The 18,562-nt window shown below is 37.9% G+C and overlaps 1 protein-coding gene across 9 annotated transcripts in view; it reads right to left on the bottom strand.

The window, feature by feature from the left end:
- Positions 1-18,562, bottom strand: part of ZMYND11 (zinc finger MYND-type containing 11) — a 105,562-nt gene that overhangs the window by 24,976 nt on the left and 62,024 nt on the right. For 4 of the 9 annotated variants that reach the window (XM_062506549.1, XM_062506557.1, XM_062506581.1 and 1 more), the window contains exon 3: positions 3,370-3,531. The exons of 3 other annotated variants lie outside the window; for them this stretch is intronic. In XM_062506549.1, the coding sequence (XP_062362533.1) occupies positions 3,370-3,531 (162 nt within the window). Of the gene's footprint in view, positions 1-3,369; positions 3,532-6,276; positions 6,322-18,562 lie in introns of all 9 variants that reach the window. 2 more of the 9 variants (XM_062506543.1, XM_062506534.1) reach the window with 1 other exon arrangement.

Here is an 18,562-nt window from a genome sequence, read left to right as displayed (position 1 = left end):
TGCAAAGAACATGCATGGAAGATCCACTCTCAGACCAGATGATTGTGAAAAAAAAAAATTAGGAGTCAAGTGAAACCACATGACTAATTCTTTCCTCCTGTTTCGTGAGTCAAAATCTATTTCTCTGTGGCAAATAATATATCAAAATGCTTAATTTTGCCTTATTGTATTTTTTTTAAATGTGGATTTTTAGACAAGAAATAACAATAGTTTTACCAACATGATTGATATTCTCTTATTCATAATTTCATACATATCTATTTCCCCTCCAAAAAATTAGTATTTTGTCAGTACTTTTTGTAGTCTTTAGGTACTAAATTAACAGCTGAAGAAAATTAATTCCCTTTTTTTTTTCTAACTGAAGAGTGGTAGTAAATGTACAAGTCTCCTAGATCCTTCGGAGACCAAGTTGACTAACCCTGTCTGGAATGGACTGCTCCAGAAGTGAAAATTGTAATCTCTAAACTCATTCAATATTAAGTTTTTCTCTTGTGAACTGTCTACCAGGAATTTTGCTGATAATGCCAATTTATTTCACTTAAGACAATGATTAGTCAACAGTCAGGGAAAAATTTCAATCAGTGCAATGTGGTTTGAATTGAACTTTGTTTGACTTTTGATTCCTGGTGAGAGTTATATAGAGTACAAAAATATTCAGAGTGGTACCATCAATTTAAAAAAAAAAGAAAAAAAACAAATTAGGAACTGGACATTGCCGTTTATGGATGCAATGGAGAAAAACCATGGGCAGGCAAACAGAGTTCAGAGCAAGGTTTAAATGGGATTCTTATACATGATATGGGAGAAAAAAAAAATCAAGCTATGAACAAATCTTTAGCAACGGCCTTTATAAAATATTTCTGAGTAGTCAAGCATGCAAGATAAAGCTGCACAGGTTGATCAATCTAATACAACCAGCAATTGTGAAATGAAAAATCCAAAGGCTTGCTGACCTTGGCAGCATTACAGAAGCAATCTTTACATAAGAATGAAGTGTTCTTAGGTTATTTCTCCCATATATTATGTTTTAAACATACTTTTCTTCACCTTTGTAAAGAGCTTTGAAATCTTCAAGAAAAGTGCCATGTCCAGCTTTGGAATTAAATATGAAAATATATGTATCTCTTTGTCCCAGCTATCACTTTCCTTGAAGATACATATTTACTGCTGATAACGCAATGTAAATCCCTCATTGCCCTTATGCAAGATGGTTAAGCTCTGTTATGCCCTCTGGACATCAGCCAGGGCTCTCTCCACATTATTAGTTTTTTGAATATAGGCCACTTTCTTGCTTTTAAAATGAAATTAGAACAGTCATTTCCTAGGAGGGTGGGGAAAAAGTAGCAGAATACTGAAGGATGAATACTGACACAAGGATGCTGACTCCCACACTTACTGGGACTATGCAAACCTCCTTAGTCCAAGTTTGCAGAACTAAGGCTTGAAGGGATTTGAATTAATGACAAGAAAAATAGGAGCTGCTGACACAGGGGGAGAAAGGATGCCACGGCATTCACAATGGCAATATCCACAAAAATAGGTTTATCATCACCTGAGGCACTAAGCAAGCCAAAGGCCTCTAGGGCAGGAAGCATTTAAGAGCCCCCAAAACCTCTCCTTAATATTTGTAGAACAAGAAAGGAACCAATATGCAGAAAGATAAGCAGAGAGCACATGGCTCAAGTTTCACAGGATTTTTTAAAGGTAAACATTTATTTAATATAATTGCCATAAAGGACTTCAAGGCTTCATGATGAAAGTCAAACTGTTCTCAAGGCTGACTACCAGAGAACATTTCTAGCAATGATTCAGCATTTCCACTCTGAGGATATCCATGGTACAAGGTTGATGTTATGAAATCATCTCATACACAAGGTGGCATAAACCATCCACATTCTCTACTTTCACCAGGTGTCATCTAAAATTCCTGGCAAACTGGAGTGCAGACTGGATTCGGTTTACCTAATTTTAACTATTTATAGGAATTATCAATACTTTTCATAAGCCCCAACAATTATTAAAGAGATTTATTTAAAAATCTGAAAGCAATTCATCTGTATATGGTCATACTTTGTGTTGTTTAACAGAGTATTATTTTGACTATTATTATTTTAAGTATTGAGTAGCTAAATTGAATGCTAGCAATTCAGTATGGAGAGATACAGTATATATCTTTATTCTTAGCAGTTTTTTTCCCTGCCACTACTTATTGTTCATTACTCACAGCTTCCTTGAGGCATGCCTGGTTTTCTTGCTATTTACCTAAGCCCTGAGAGCTCCCAATCTGAGGCAAGAGCAACAGGTTTTTTGGAACTCATTCTAAGGTAACAGCAGTCAAAAAGTGCTGTTTTGAAAAAAAAACAATCCACGTGTTTTCAACAACTGCTTTCTCATCCCACAAAGTGCCTGAAACCTTACATTCTTTGCAGAACAGATCGTCTTAAGGTAAGTCTTCTGGCTCTACAGCTAATCCAAGCTTTTAGCAAAGGAATTGCCTCTCTCTCCAATGATCCTGGGCAGAGTGGCACTGGCAGTTTTATGCCTCTCTGTAGCAACAATTTTATCTGAAACACTCATATGCATTATTCTTTCCACAGGAAGGGAGCCTAGCTCTGTAGGAAGCCTAGTGAAGTGCTCCATTTGGGGAGGTGACACAGAGATGACGACAGCAACAGGTATTTGGCTGACTCAAGGCTAGGTACCGGTGAGGACCATCCTGACCAGAACATTAAATCTTCAATGACATGTAGACAATATATCTGCCCATTCTTAGAAAGTATAGAAAAAATGCTTTTTGCTGTCTCCCAGCCATACTCATAAAAATAGAATTTTTAAAGAAAAAGCAACATAGATATGGATGCCATGAGTGAAATCCAGATTGCCCTTTTTGTGCCAATAGAATCCACATCAGTAAATGAAAAACAGGCTTTAACTCCATATTTTTGATACTAGCCTCATCAGTAATATGATTGTGGCCTTATAAGACAAAATACCATTCCAATAAAATATTAAGAATACAAGTCATCAAAATACAAAAATGGTTCATTAAAACAACATTAAGTAAAAACAGCAGCATCTTATACAGCAATTCGTTTACTCTTATTGAAGGTTCCCACACTCTGCTGCACTCAGGTGCACACACTCTGGCACAGGGTACTGTGCAAGTAAAACTTGCTGGAGTCTTCAAAAATGGACATCTGCTGCATGCACCACATTTTGGTACCTCTGTACAGACACTCTAGGTATGTACCATCATTTCAATACTCAATTCTTTACCCATTAACCTGGCCAGACCATCTGGACACCATAATAAATCTACTATTGAATATCAATCCTCTAATCATCACATGAAATCTCATAGGTACTCACCCTGCAAACTGGGCACTGCCAGTGACTACTGCTGTCTCTAAGCCTGAACTCATCAGACAAACACTTGGAATGATACACACGAAAACACAGGTCACATATCAACACCTCTCCAGGCAAATGGCATTCAAAACAATACCAGTCATGATTTTCTGTTTCCCAGTCCTACAAAAAATACAAAATATTTTGGTATGACATTCTGTCAAAATCTGCAGGAACTAAGAACAAAATTGATATGTCTTGAAATCCAGCAGCAATTAGACATTAGAAACATTTTAAAGAAGTCTATTATGTTTAAAAAAAACAGGGGAAAACTACGTGCTAAAAAAGATCTTAATCAATTTAATACACACTAACTCCAAGAGAATATGAATGCCAAGTTTTAATTTTTTCAAGTGTCTGATTAGTTACAATTTCAAATATGAGCTCTGTCCACAATGAAAAGGGGGTTTGTTTTCTACCTTGGTGTAAAACATTTGTTGACCTCTCTGTATAAGACTCAAAACAAAAGTTTGTGCACCTCAACAGACCATACCTATTTTCTTGGACTACTTCCCTTAGTTTGATTGTTACATTATATTTTCAACTGTAATTTTCTGAAGGGTGGTCCCTTCCAGTCTTTACACTCTTAAAACTGACAACTTTTCAGCATCGAAGTGTTGAGTTACAAGAAATAAATGAAATCATGAACCAATTACTGCAAGAAGTGTTTCTGCTAAGCAATCCCAATGCAATTCAAAAAATACAAAATGTTTCACTTGCCGTGCTCAATAGCACTGGGCTCATTCCTGAAATGCTCTACAGAGGACAAGGATATGGTTCTGCTGATGCACAGATGTCTTTAATATACTCTTCCTTGAAAATTCACCCCCAACGGCCAAATTCTGACCTTTGAAACATGTGCACAAGCTTTGCTGAAATAAATGAGAGCAGCATGCATATAATTTGGAGGCAGAATTTTGCTCTAGGAATCTATAGTTCTAAAACCAAGCAGAATTGCCAGTGGCCACTGTTAAATGTTTATGTTTGTTATCTGAAATGCCACAGTTTTCTCTACACTTAGAAGACAAAATAGCTGTCATATCTCAGATAAGACTCCCAATGCCTTTTCATGTCAAATGTCACTTTTCAATGGGTTCAGATCCCTGAAAAAACTACTCCTATTCTTCAATAAATTATCTTGATAAAAATCTGATCGAGCTATTTTTAATGTCATGTTGTAAAGGTGGAGTTAGCAATTCCCACCGACTGCCAGAACTGGCATTTGTCTGATTTTCATTATTCTGTGCCTGGGAACTGCAGTCCTTGTGTGAAAGGTCTCCTCCAGCAGAGCAGCGTGAGAAGTGCCACACTCAAGGGGCGCTGTACAGAACCGTGTTGTGTGCAGAATTCACTTGACCAGAGGCCCCATGAACACAAGAGATTTTGGGACAGCCTCACCCCAGACTGCCTGCGCTAAAGTTGATGTACCATGAATGTTTGCAGGATTGCAGGGCGAGCAAGTTTAGAGGGGGAAAAAACGCCCTATGTAATCTTAGCCAGTGATTTTTGAACTCAGAACTTTGCACTCCTTTGTTGTGCAGATTAACAGTGTAACTTGACCTTTTGTCATTTCTCCTCATTTCATTTTATTGGCAAATTCTGAGTATCTCAAAACGGCATAAACCACCAAATTTGGCTATAAAAACCAGTATATTTTTCACCAAATCTTTCCCCTTCCAAAGTCCAGCAGCTATGTATTTTGGGAACCATTTCTTTAGGATATTTTGTTATTTCATATTTAGGAAACAACTAAAGATACTGCATTGTTGGTGTACTTGATTTGCCTGCAGACTGAGAAAAATCAGGAAAAAGTAGTGTTTTGTATTTAATTTATATTAACTGTATGTATGAAATTAAAAAAAAAAAAAAACAAAAACAACCAGCAGCAGTAAAAGGCCAATTAAGCAAGAAAAATAATCAGTTTTGTTGGAATGTATTTTTAGATAAAAATTAAACTGAGAAGACCCCAAGAGGTCCTGCAATTTCACCACAGAATCAGGATTCTTAGTTTTTATTTGTGCTAGGTAGATATTTGTATCTCCCAGATATTCCATTGTTAAGAAATATGCGCAAAGAGATGTGGAATTTCATAAACACACGGAAATACATTTGCTGGCAAGAAAAATCATGCACTCAAGCCAAAAAACCATGACGTTAAATAAAACACCAGAAGAGGCTTCCTAAAGTATTTACACTGTAAAGATCTGAAAACCTCGTTATTTCTAAACACAAGGTTTTTCACAGAGAAAAAAGTTTTGTTTAATGCAGTATATTTAGTGCATAAGCTTACATAAAACATTCATTTGTGCAATATATATTTGAAAAGCTAGTTTAAAAAAAAAATAAAAAAAAAAAACATTGTAAAAAGGTGCACAACCCTTGCGGACAACTGCCCCATTGACTTCAACGGCGAGGTCAGAGGCATTAATTTTCCTCCAACAGCAATGAAATGCCGGTTATTGCTTCTCTCGGTTTACCTAAGCGTGAATGGGAGGGGAATGCGCTGCCAGCCCTTTGTTTGTTGGTGGTTTGCCGGTTTTCACGCAGGCAATGGGGTGAGTTCGGCTGTGCCCAGCGCGCTCGGGGCCGGGCAGGTCCCGGTACGCGGGGCTGCGGTTCCCGCTCGCACCGCCAGGTGTCGCCGGGAGCTCCCGAGAGCAGCTGCCCAAGGGAGCGGCGACATCGGAGCGGCGACATCGGAGCGGCCCCCGGAGCCCGCCCGAACTCGGGGTGCGCACCCACCGCGGGACCGGGTGACATGGATGATGGTGCTGGCTAAGAGGGTAAACTAAGCTATCCTAATGGAAGACAGAAACGGAATAGAAAATATGACAGAATTCAAAACCACATAGTGCAAAAATTGTTCACCTTGTTTTTTGCTGCTGTCTGGGAAAAAGGCTGCGTACCGTAGGCCTTTCAAAATAAAAACAAAACAAACTTTGTATCTATACTGTAAGCCATCTGATTATCAGGATATACACAAGGCTAGAAAGAATTCATGCACAGTGACCAGGAAATCAATCTGTTAGCTCTAACTTCTGGTTGCATAAATTTCCTCCTGCATTCCTGGAATGCTACCTGACACTTTCACCACATTTTATTTCTTTAAAATATCCCATGTACTTAGATGATTAAAAGGACCCAACACCCATCATTCTTATCCATATGCACACCCACCACCAGGCCAATTTAAAAATCATCCCGAATATTAATGATTGTTAATTAATGCACTCTCTTTGATACGTAAACCTTCTCCAGGCATCTAAAAAAGATCCTTCTAATATTATTTACTGCATAGGGAGTTGCCCCACCAGAAGCAAAGCAACACTTTTGCTGCATATTATCAAAGGTTAGGCCATCGCTTTATCGACAAAACTCACAGTCCTTTTTTGTGTATAACAGGTGAGACATTTTCCCAGGGCCATGCGGACTGAAGGAAGGATCTCTGCCACAGGGACTCGGATTCCTGGCGCAGGGCAGGGGAGCCCTCCTGGCTCACGGTGCTGGCACACAAAGGGAATCCTCTGCCCAAGTCCTGGGCTCAGCAGCACCAGTGACTGGCCCCGAGAGGAGCGGGTTTGGCAGCAAAGCTGAGGAACTCGGATCCGACAGGACACCTTCCCCTGCGTTCTGCCCAGCTGCCCGCTGCACTGGTGGATCTATGTGTCAGCAGGGCAGCGAGTGAGTTCGGGGGACTGCGTGTAATAGCCAAAGAGCTATTTCTGTATGCTCTGTTAAGCAGAGCAGGATCTTGCAATCATATGGGTAACACGTGGTCACTTGTTCTTTATATTCAAATCTGTCAAACATTATATCATAAAGGTCACTTTGCACTGACATAAATAGCTGAGATTCACTCAGCAACGTGAGTGAAGTACTGCAAAAATTTCAAAAATACATCTTAATTTACGACTGGCATGTAAGCTTACTTTTCTTCATCATTTGTCTTAAGTAGGTTGTCTTAAAGAAAATACATACATTTATTCTGGAAGTACAGAAAAGTAACATGGGATAGAAAATGTCAGGCTATCCAGAACATTTGACAATTTAAATACAGATAAACCCAACAGAAAGGAATGAATCATCATGTCGTAGCCTTTACTGTAAAATAAAATACATAGTTGTTGTCAAGGAAAGAATAATTTTAGTGCACAAAGAAAATGTCCATTATAATGCAAATGTACATGGAAAAGAAATGCTTACTCATTAGTAATGGAGATTTACTTAGCTGTAATTGAAATAGGGAATCTGTATGTTGGAGAATGTGACATCCTGCTGTACAATTAGCATACCATTAAGTAGGAGATGTGAAGCACATACTGACAGTAAAATTAACAATAACTTAGAGGTCACAATTTTAACTATTAGGTCACTTCCATAGCACAGCAAGCCCGTAATTATTGTTAAAAAAAAAAAGATGTTAAAACAAGTAATAAATTTTCATTTTCATAAAATTACATGTAGGCATAGCACATGAAAACAGTATAACCTCCTTTCTTGGACTTTGTCTAAAAGGACCACTTTGCCTTTTTATAATGCACATTCCATTAACATAGCTCATTTCTTACCTGTTAATCTGTTTTCTCCAAGTCCCTTAATGGTAGCCCAGATACTCGGTATTAAGTCACTCTACTATCAGGTGGAGAGAGGAAAAGGGAGGGGGGAAAAAAGCAAAACTCTATTCATGAAACTCCCCCTTACGGGGATTTGCTGGTTTCACACTGTTGAACTAGATTTCCCAAACAATCCAAATTATGGATATCCTTTGGACCCAATCAGTAAGCTAAAAAATAAAAAGGGTCACATAGATGGGAAAGACAGTTATAAGTCAGTTACCCCTTTGGCACAATCATGTTTTTTTATGAATAGTATACATACAGTCCTGTTGTCCTAAATTTAATATGAAGTAAATGAACGAAATAATTTCTCATGGAGTTCATGGTTCCCAGCATTTCCTGTGTGGCACTTGTCCCATAGCACTCTTTGCACCTTTTTTTCCCGCCAGGTGCTCTGTTTTAAGTGCTTGTCTGGTGTTTCTTGTACGTTTGTGCTGCTGTAGTGTTCCTCTCTCTCTCCCCTACCCTCATGCACACACAGCTCCTTCCAGATCACCAGATTTTCATTCAGACCCCCCTGTGCAAAAACTCACTGTCAACCCTGCATGGTGTCCACGCTTTAACAGTCCCTAGAGCTCCAGCTACCCAGTGGATAAGAAACTTAGAGTGGTTTTTCAGTCTAAAGGAAGAGTATTAGCAGATACTCAGCCGATTTCACCCACCGTGTATTGTAACACTTTTGGTCTGTCACACTGGTGGAATCTAGAATGGCAACAAGCTCCATGCCAACAGAAAGAAGTAATTCAAAAAAATATAAATTATTCAGAAATAATAGTATTTGCATGCTACATTTATTTCAAGACATTTTCAAATCACCAGCCCAAGACTTCAGTGTAATCTTTCCATGACTATTTCAAAACCCTTTAAAGAATATCAATAAATGAGTTCCTGCTGTTTCTCAGATTCCCATTTCTTTAACATGTAAAGAGATAGGCCATGCTCAATTTAAAGATATAATTTCTGAAGCAAATGTTCTGGATTCTGATATTTTAGGATTTGGGAACAGCCATAAGGAACACTTCCAACTTTTCTCACCTCTATCAGCTTCAACATCAGAGTTCTTTAAATTCACCACCACCATCACCCCCCCCCCCCCCCCCCCCCCATCAACTAAGAGAGAAGCTTTTAAAATCTTGGGTTCTGATGTCAAGGTTTCTTTGCTGTCCTTCAGTAACTCTTCACTGGAACCCAGCAAAGTTTCCTACCAGTCCATACCAAGTAGAAAGATAAATTGAAATAAATGCCTTACAAGAATGATGTGCTTTTTTAAAAATATCTTTGATTTTTGCTTAGGTTTTGCTACATGCATCCAACATTGTCTGCTGTTGGGAAGTTATTCTATCTTCTCTACTTAATTTTTCATATTTCAAACTTCCTGCTGTAAATTAAAAGCCTTTATTATAGAAGAAGTGGTGACACTGCATTCTAGCATGGATGTATCTACCATTTCATTACTCTCCTCCGGTATCTGGGTCCTCTCCTTAAAAGGACTCAGAGTATGCTGCAGGAACCTCTGCCCCCCCTCACATTAAACAAAGCAGCATCTATTTCTGCCTAAACACATTTTCCATTCTTAATAAATCAGTTTCTTTCTGTCTTTTTCAGGCAGCATCTGCTCCATCAAAGCTTTCTCAATTAGACATGAGCTTTACTAGAGGTAATTGCTAAAACCTTGCAGTACATCTTTATGACTCACAAACGTCAGGAACCATAGTGGGGGTGCACTACCTATGAGACTTCTGTCCTCTAGTACAAAACCTGGAGAAATGCTTCTTACTTCTACATTTGCTGCAAATAGCTACTGCCCACTTCATTTATCTGTTTTATACTTCTCTCAAGGTGTAAATACTGGAATCCTTGTCCCACACAAAAGGCAACCTGAATCAGGCTTGGACAGGAGCAGTTGTTAACAGTCCTGACAAGCTGCAGAAATGCTAAACCAGCATTTAGCTCAGCTTTGAAATGGCTCCCTTTGCCCATCTATCCACTGCTTTTGCAATTCTGTACAACTTCCAAGTAACTGATCTGTAGTAAGAGGAGTTCTACAAAGTGTGGCTGATTATCTGTAGAGCTGCACAGATGGGAGCCTTACTCCAATTTTTTTTTTTTTCCAGAGAGTGCAAGTGGATGTGGCACGTGCACACTGGCCTCTGTTTTAAACAGGCTCTATCTCACTGGGTACAGTAGCCAGTAAGAAATCTCTGACTTATCAGGGGTCTCTGGCAGATGTACCTGTTTCCACTCAGACACCGGCATGCACCAAATAATACCTGGGTTGAACAAACACTATGCGTCATGGAACATCATTCCCAGTATTTTTTCAAGTGCAGAGGGGACACTGTGTTTGTTTTTCACCAGAGGCCTTAGCATGCTGTGAGGACAGTCTCCCTACTGCCCTTTGGGTCAGCCTTCTCTTCGTGCCACGTTCCTGGCTCCATCTATTCCTTAGCAAGCATGAATCCTCCTGTAAACATTCTTTCAGTAGCCTACAGGATCTGCTTTTATCTTTTCATCAGAACAATGATGAAAAGGCTAGGCTTCAAACTGAGGAAGGTGTGATTAATTCCTTGATGGCTCAGAGGACTTATTCCATATTTGCAGCAGGTAAACGGTGAGTTAGCTGTTTAATAAAGTATTTCCCTTTCATCATTGCTGTAAAGGATCCATATTTGATCAGGACGATTGCTTTCCAATGATAAAAGTTTCTTAGATCATCTCATGTTTTACATTTAATGCTAGAGCAATGCTTTGGGGTAAATTCAGCACCAAAATAAGCTTATTTTCTCCCCTGCAGTTTTCCTGTATCCATGTGTTTACTAGATATATTTCTTCCTGTTTTGCATCTATGTTTTTCCTACTGCTTTCGCTCATCCAAAGGGCTCAGCAAGTAAACAAGCATCCATCTCTCTTTCAAAGCCAAAAAGACTTCAGCAGCTAGAATCCCTTTGTGAATTTTTTTTTTTCATTTTATCTTTTCCTTCTTTTTCTGGAAAACTACCACAGCAGGTAGCTGCAGTGTGTGTTTTAACAGAAAGGACAATCTATCCATTCAGATCAGTTGCTTTTATAGATTCTTTCCTTTGCTGACCTGGGTTTTATCTTTAAAATGGATTCCCATAAATTGACTCTGTAGGACACTTTGAAGGTATTCATTATTCATATTTTATCACAAAGAAATCCTAAGTAATTATGAATTCATATGTCTTCACAACTACCAAAGCATCTTGCTTTATTTCAAGTACATTTATTTATTTATTTGCTAATTATGTCCAAGGTTTTAGCATCTCAGCAATTAAATGGAGTTTCTTGTTTTACATGATTTTAAAATTCTCTTATTTTAGAACCCCTTCTATTCTAAAAAGAACCAACAATCAGTCAGGGGAGAGACCAAAATCTCCTTCTCCATAGTGCATGTATTTATAGACTTGTAACAATCCATTTTCTTCACTGGTAACTGCTTCCTCTTCTGATGCACTGATGCAGGAAGACTCAGGCTCTGCAGAGAATTCCACATCCTCACAGAACACTTTTGGCTTTCTTTTACTGAATTTGATCTGCAAGCCTAATTTTGTCTAATTAATTTATTGCCAGTTTGTCCTAGAAATCTTCAGTTTCTGGTAGAAACCACCCAGGTCTTCTCTGGATTCCTGCCAGGACAGGTAGATTTTTATTCACCTTCCCACCCTGCAGCCGTGTTCTGGACAATTTGAGGTGATAGGCCCCAAAGTAAAGAGCCAGGGTCTAGCTCCAAATGATAAACAAGTGAGTTTTTTCTTCAAGAAGTGAAGTAGCATGTCAGCAGCCAAACTGACTGCTTAAATCCTTGTCACACTTATCTGCTCAGCCTATGAGCTGTGCTCCTGAAGTAATGAATGAATCTCAATTTCCTTCCCAAGAAGATCTTGTTTTGGTAGTAGCAGTGTACGTTATTTAAAGTGAGACAATACAAGTATTCTCCTCCAGGATATTAGAAATAGAAAATAATTTCAAGTGAAAATGTTTTCTTCTTTCTTCACATTCCAAGCAAGTTCAAGGTTAATAGAAACTTTCAATTTATCTCCTCAGAAACTGGATTCACTCTGCTATTAATATCTCAGTTTTTGACTTAGGTTGAGCCAAGAGGAGGTTATTTTCATTAGGGAGATAAATCAGTGATGAAGTGAAGTATTTATCAGGTGCAATGCCTTTTGTGTCCACATTATGGTTTTGCTCCCCTAGAAAGAAGATATATCCAGACCAGAAATAAACCATCTCTTTGCTTGTAACTCCAAGTCTTCTTTCAAGAACTGTGCAGAAAAATGGTCTTCCCTTTTCTTGCTTAAAATACATTTATTTTGCTTCTCTGGTCTTATTTTGTAGTGTTTCTTTAGCTTGATGTTTCAGCACACACAGAAATATTTTATCTGAACAAACAGCACACAGAGAAATATTTTATCTGAACCAACAGCAGAACCTCTTACACAGGTTCCTTAAATCTCTTGTCCTTGTGTCCTGTGCTGTAGGTGTGGCTGATATTGCTTCAGCTGTCAGCATTTATTGTGAATGAAGCATGAATATTATTAATAAGCCCATCAGCTTCAATGAAGTTTCATTCAGTGACACAATAATAAAAGATTCAAAACAATTGCCAGAGATACAGAGCTTTTTGAACCCACAAAGTTAATAAAAACAACACTACTAGGTCAGGGTGGGCACAAAAGGGGTAGAAAAACCCAAGATGCATATTTTCAAAACAAACTCAAGACAGAGAGATCTATGTCATTATTCTATTAACATAATTTAAATCCCATGACAGAATCTTTCTACAGACTAGTTTGACTAGTAGAACTCAAAGATACATTCTTATTCTTAGAAACACCCTTTCAATCAGAAAATAATGTTTTGTGAAATCTCTGAACATTATCAGTATCTCAACTCCAGAACAGAGTGAAAGACTCAAAGAAGAATACAGCATTACATCAACTGAATTTTTAAAAGTCAAGTTGGCAAAGCTGAGAGAGTCAAGTGAAGATGCTGACAAGGTTGTTTTACCAGTTTAAAAGGAGTAACATCTCTCTGCAGTCAGATGGAGTCTTACTAGTGTCACCTTCAGTAATGTGAAGATCCTGCAAGCATTGTGAACTCCCTTTCCAGAGAACAAAAAATAAGGCTGAGCAGAGGAGAGGGAATAAATACCCCTGAACAGAAGGGAAGTGTAGAACAAGACTGGAAAAGGAATGCAGAGAATTGCTCGCTATTCTTAACCCATCTAGAGGCAGGAAGAACCACTGGAATGGCTGCGAGCCCATTCTCATGAGCTGGCTGCACATTAACAGCCTTAATGCAAAGACAGAAGAGGGTCTTGGCTTTAATGCAGAAAGAATTTCTCATCCATAAGTTGGGAATTCAGAATTCTAATTTGCTTCTGTAGGACAAAATAGTCTATGCTTTGATTTGATGATTTGAATATATTTGCTTTTCTGAACTTTCACAAATCCACTTCTTTTTAGTTTAATAAGCAGAATCAAATCTGTGTTTTTTGACAATAATTTGGAACAAAAAATCATTGCATTTAGCACGTGAAGGATTGATTTCATGGCAGACTTTTGGAAAATTAAGCCCCGGGTGACGGGAACTTAAAGGATGGAAAGACAGACAGAAAAGATGAAAAGAGTTTCAGGAGCTCATCTTCCTTGAGAGTTCTTGTGTGACCAGGCTGGTATGTGACCTGACCTCAAAGCCTCCTCATACTCTCCCCTGATGTGGGGTAATAAGGGATGGAAGCCAGTTTGAATTTTTTCTCTCACGGGATCAATCATTAACTCTTTGCATCAGTGAATCAGCAGCTGTAAAGAACTCTGGCACTTTCACAATAATTAGGAATCTGTCTGGAACATTACAGCCTGGAAAATTCTCAATTTGTTCAATAAGTGAAAAATACTAACTAATATGGCTTGGGATGTGTTTGGTTTTGGATCAGTGAATTCACACAGGACTTTAAATTAAAGGCAATACAGATGGATAAGGGAAACTGAGATTTTTTTTAAACTCTGAAGGAGATTTTTCTTCATTTGGTGTGACACGTTCTTCCTCTTTGTGCTCTCCAGTTGTAAGAGTTTTCATGATGAAGGCACTGGCTGTCACTATTGCTGTTTCATATTATCCTTCTGCCCTGAACTGAAAAGAATGGGATGCACATTAAAACCATTCCTCAGCCCAGTTATTTGGAAGCCCCTGGCTTGCTAGCTGGTAGCTATTCAGGCTGGTTTTGGATTGAGGTTTGGTTTTGTCTGTTGTTGTTTGGGGTTTTTTATTATTTAAAATGTATTTTACGTACAGAAAAGGTTCAAACCCTCACAGTGACAGTTCTTAAGTTTTTTACAATGATCTTCACATTTATGGAGACCCAAGATGACATAGACAGTTCAAAAAACAGCTTCTGGCTACCAGTACTGACCTAGCATGGAAAAATCAATAAAATTACAAAAGCAATTAAGCATGGCAACCAAGGAATCAAACCTTTGCTCAATCTAAAGTAATTTAGATTAACACAAACATAACAGCCAAAAATACTCCTTTCTCATAGACTGATCCTAGTAAAATTGAACCTGCAACACATCAAATCACAAGAATAACTGGGTGTGCACCCCAGGTCACTTGAATTAACAAAATCACCTTCAAGACTCACAGTGCTGACAGTGAGTTACAACAAACGTTAAAATGATGGGAATACAGACAGAGTGGAGAGATGGATTATTCAGGCAGCCTTGTGACTTGAAAGTATGTGGAGTCACTTTAAGCAAGCACCAGTACTTTCTCAATTTAAAATACCACAAAAATCCCCAGTAATGAATTAGCACATTGAGAATACATGTGTGTGTTGGGGAAGAGCACATTTTAGCTCTAATGTTTTCTGAAAGCAGGAAAACACAAGGAAACTTCCCCTCCAAACAGTAAGCTCCCCACTAAACTAAAACATCTTTAGAGGCAAGAACTGGAAATGCAATAATTTAGATACAGAGAGGATCAAATACACAGGAGAATTGCTGTAACTGACCCCCAAAGTCAGACTTAACTAGCCAGAAGAATTGCTGGCTCTTTCTATAGGCAATCATTTAAATGATCAGAAAACACAACTCTGTAAAAGAATTACTTATTGAAAATATAATCACCTTTTACACATTGTTCAGTGAAGAAATAGCTCAGAGTGCCTTAAGTAAGTGTGAAGCTTCCCATCTCAGTAGAGAATTTGGCCACTATGAACCATTTTTAAACCACAGCAGTGCTGTGGGATATGTTGCAATCAGATGCAAACAATGAACCCATGTTATGAACACATCTCCATTTTAGAAGAGCACAATATTGTCTGGCTTTATGAACACAGGAAAATTGAAATTATACATTCATAAAGCCTCTCTCTGGGTCAGAGCAGTTTTATGACTTTAATCATGAGGAGAAGAATTAGCACATTAAATGCTCAAAATAGCTCAGTGCACACTGTCTGTAGAAAAATGTAAACGAGTAAGACAAACTAACTCTAAAAACTGTGTCTAACCCCCCCATAAAGCCATAGGACATTGGTACTTAAATTCAATTTCTTTCCCTGGGATTTGACACACTACTATGCTACACAGAGAAAAGTACATAAAAATCATGGCAGAACAGAAAATAGTAATTAATAGGTAAGAAGATTCATCCTTTTTTTCTTGAAGAACTATGTTTCCTTCCTATTTTATCAACTATGTTCAAAACATAGTTAGCAACACTGTTTTGCAAATTTTTTTCTAAACCCAAAGAGCAAGGAGATTGTTTTTATCCTGATAATAAATAGCAAGTCCAAATTCCAGAAGTTCTGTGAGAAATAGAAATAAAGCATTTAGAAAAAAACAAAAAAGGTAAACTCTTATTACCAGACTTCAGGACTGACATTTCACTTGCAAGGCAAGAAGCTGAAGAGATTTTGTTTAATTGTATAATAATGCATCAGCAAACAGAAAAATGCAAAATTCCTATCTAAAATCCTGAATTAAAATGGAATTTATTCATTATCTCATTTATTTTGTGCAAATGCATTAATCATCTGCAAGATAAGAAAGCCTGTAAGATGAGAACACATTTTGAAAATGTGCAAAACATCTGGAGACAGGGCAAATGAGCAAACAAAATGAATACCTGCACAAGCCCAGGAGGTATAATATTTGCAGCAAAGTTCTTGTTTAGGTAGCAATCCTTAAATATCAGTTGGAATACAGTACATTTTGCTACCGACTCCACATCTTAAATTTAGTAGCATATATAAAAATATTTCTCCCACATGTATCTGACAGAATAATTTTATACTCTTAAATCTGATCTTTTTTTTTTCCCCCAGTTTTTCTGAACATTAATTTTCACGAGCTGTCCCTTTTGGAAGAGCCTCTTGATGCCCTCAAACTATTTTGTCTTTGCACCTCAGCTTGTCTTTTGTATATGACTAAATATACAAGTTTAGGTTTTCAGGTTTTGCTAGGTATTTTTTTACCACAGCTTCAACATACTGCTACGACAATGAGAGCAAAGTAGTATAATTTTTCTGAAGGCTAAGAGTAGCCCTATCAGAGATCATGTCCTTATAGCATAGATGTATCATTATGTCAAGCCGTTGGATAGGGCAGATGTTCGGAAACCCCTAAGCAAGCACCACAGATTATCAAATTAATCTTTTCCAAATAGAGCTGTGTTTTCATAATCTCTATTCTATACTTTCAATTTTTGTCACTATTTAGCCATCAGTCTGTAGTCACCATCCCAACCAGTACTTTCAGGTCGTGTGGCATCCTCTACTCAGGCACCTCTTACTGTAAGAGACATGGGTGCTCAGCAGTCTTGTGGACAAGGCCAGTAATCTTTTTACTTGCTAAAATTCAGATCCAAAACTTCAAAAGTGTAAAAAATGACCAAGCAAATACTCAAATAAAAAGTGGGGGGAGGGATGATAAGAATGTGTCCCTTTTGCTATCTCCTTGGAGCAGCCTGTGTTTGCTGACCCACTGTGGTGCCAGGAAAGAAGATAAAATCCAAAAGCATTCCTGTACTGGTGTCAGTGGGTGATGAATTGGTTCTTAAGTCTTCTCTTTCCCATTATGAGCTTTCCAAGTTCCAGTAGGACCAGTCAAACCAAATTTGACAATTAGGTCAAGAGTCTGTAAGTGCTAAAGTTTGAGCCTTAAATCCCTATTTCAACATTAATAACCCCACTTTGAACAGTTCCATCTCCTCCAAGCGCACCTCCAAAAAAGAATTCTGTGTATTTGTCCTCACTGAAATGTAACTCGAGCTCATGGTTCAACAGTCATTAATACCAGATTTGAGCAGTGCTGAATTACAAAGAACTACAAACTGCCTCTTGATCAAGTGCAGACAAAACATCTGTAAAACTATCCCGTGTGTCCAAAGGAGAGAACATACCAAACTTCATGGGTTTGCACCCACTGTCGGAGAATGGAAAATACTTGATCTGATGTTGAGTGATGACAATGACACTTTGTTACCCATTAAAACTTTCTGAATAAAAGAACAAAGAGAATGACTTTATACCAAGTCAATGTGTTTTGCTTCATCTGTCTGCAGCATTTTGATTCACTATTAGGATCAAAAAGTTTGGGTTTGGGTATTATTGAAACATGGCCTGGATCAGAAGCTGATTCTTATTTTTGCATAAAACTGTTAAGTCAAGTGTGGTGTTCTGAAATACTGAGATGGCCACCACACATATGGTCACAGCCCAAATATCAGTGCTTAGCAGTCACGCTGAAAATGCACTCAATGCTCCTGACTAAAGAGTTATTCATTATGTGACTTGAACAGCATCTTCGGTCAAGTCAAAGACAATTTTTTTTGCTCAGACATAAAATAATTGTGTAATTCTAATGACTCACTGGGAATTTACAAGATGGTTATCTTTCAAGTTTTGTTAAACAAATGTTGCTAATAAGTAGCAGGAACATTATTTGAATGACTATATTAGAAATGGCTATTGTGAGGCATTTTGATAATTTTTTTCTTTTTTTCCTTTCTCTTAGCAATAGAGGAGACAAACATAAAGAATACTTGAGATAATCACAGATCTCAGGCTTTACGTCTAGTTGAGCCTACACAGTTAATATCACTTCTAAACAGGTAAAAGTGATGTAAGAAATACCTAAAAGAGCTAAGCTGGAGTTCTGAAATGTTTCCTCACAGAGAGAATAGTAACATACCCTTTAAAGGTTCCCTTGAGGGTTTCTAATGAAATTAGAATTAAAATCTTAACAGTAACATAATGTACATTAAATACAATGCATTAAGGTATTTAAATTTATGTGAGATAATTTTGATGATAATATTTTGTTACGCATATTGCTTGTTTCCACAAAACCAAAACCAATACATTGTTTCACTTTTGGGATCTTATTGGTAACTGCAATATTGCAATGAGCATCTTGGTGGTTTTTAGAGTTTTCTTGGATTTCCTCAAAATTTAATGTATTAGCTATGTCTGAGACAATGCTGATCCTTTTATCAGCATTGAATGCAATTTA

This window comes from Cinclus cinclus, chromosome 1, assembly GCF_963662255.1.
Source record: "Cinclus cinclus chromosome 1, bCinCin1.1, whole genome shotgun sequence".
Lineage (NCBI taxonomy): Eukaryota > Metazoa > Chordata > Aves > Passeriformes > Cinclidae > Cinclus > Cinclus cinclus.
The sequence above is the reverse complement of the archived record's forward strand: the minus strand, read 5'-3'. Positions and strand labels throughout refer to the sequence as shown.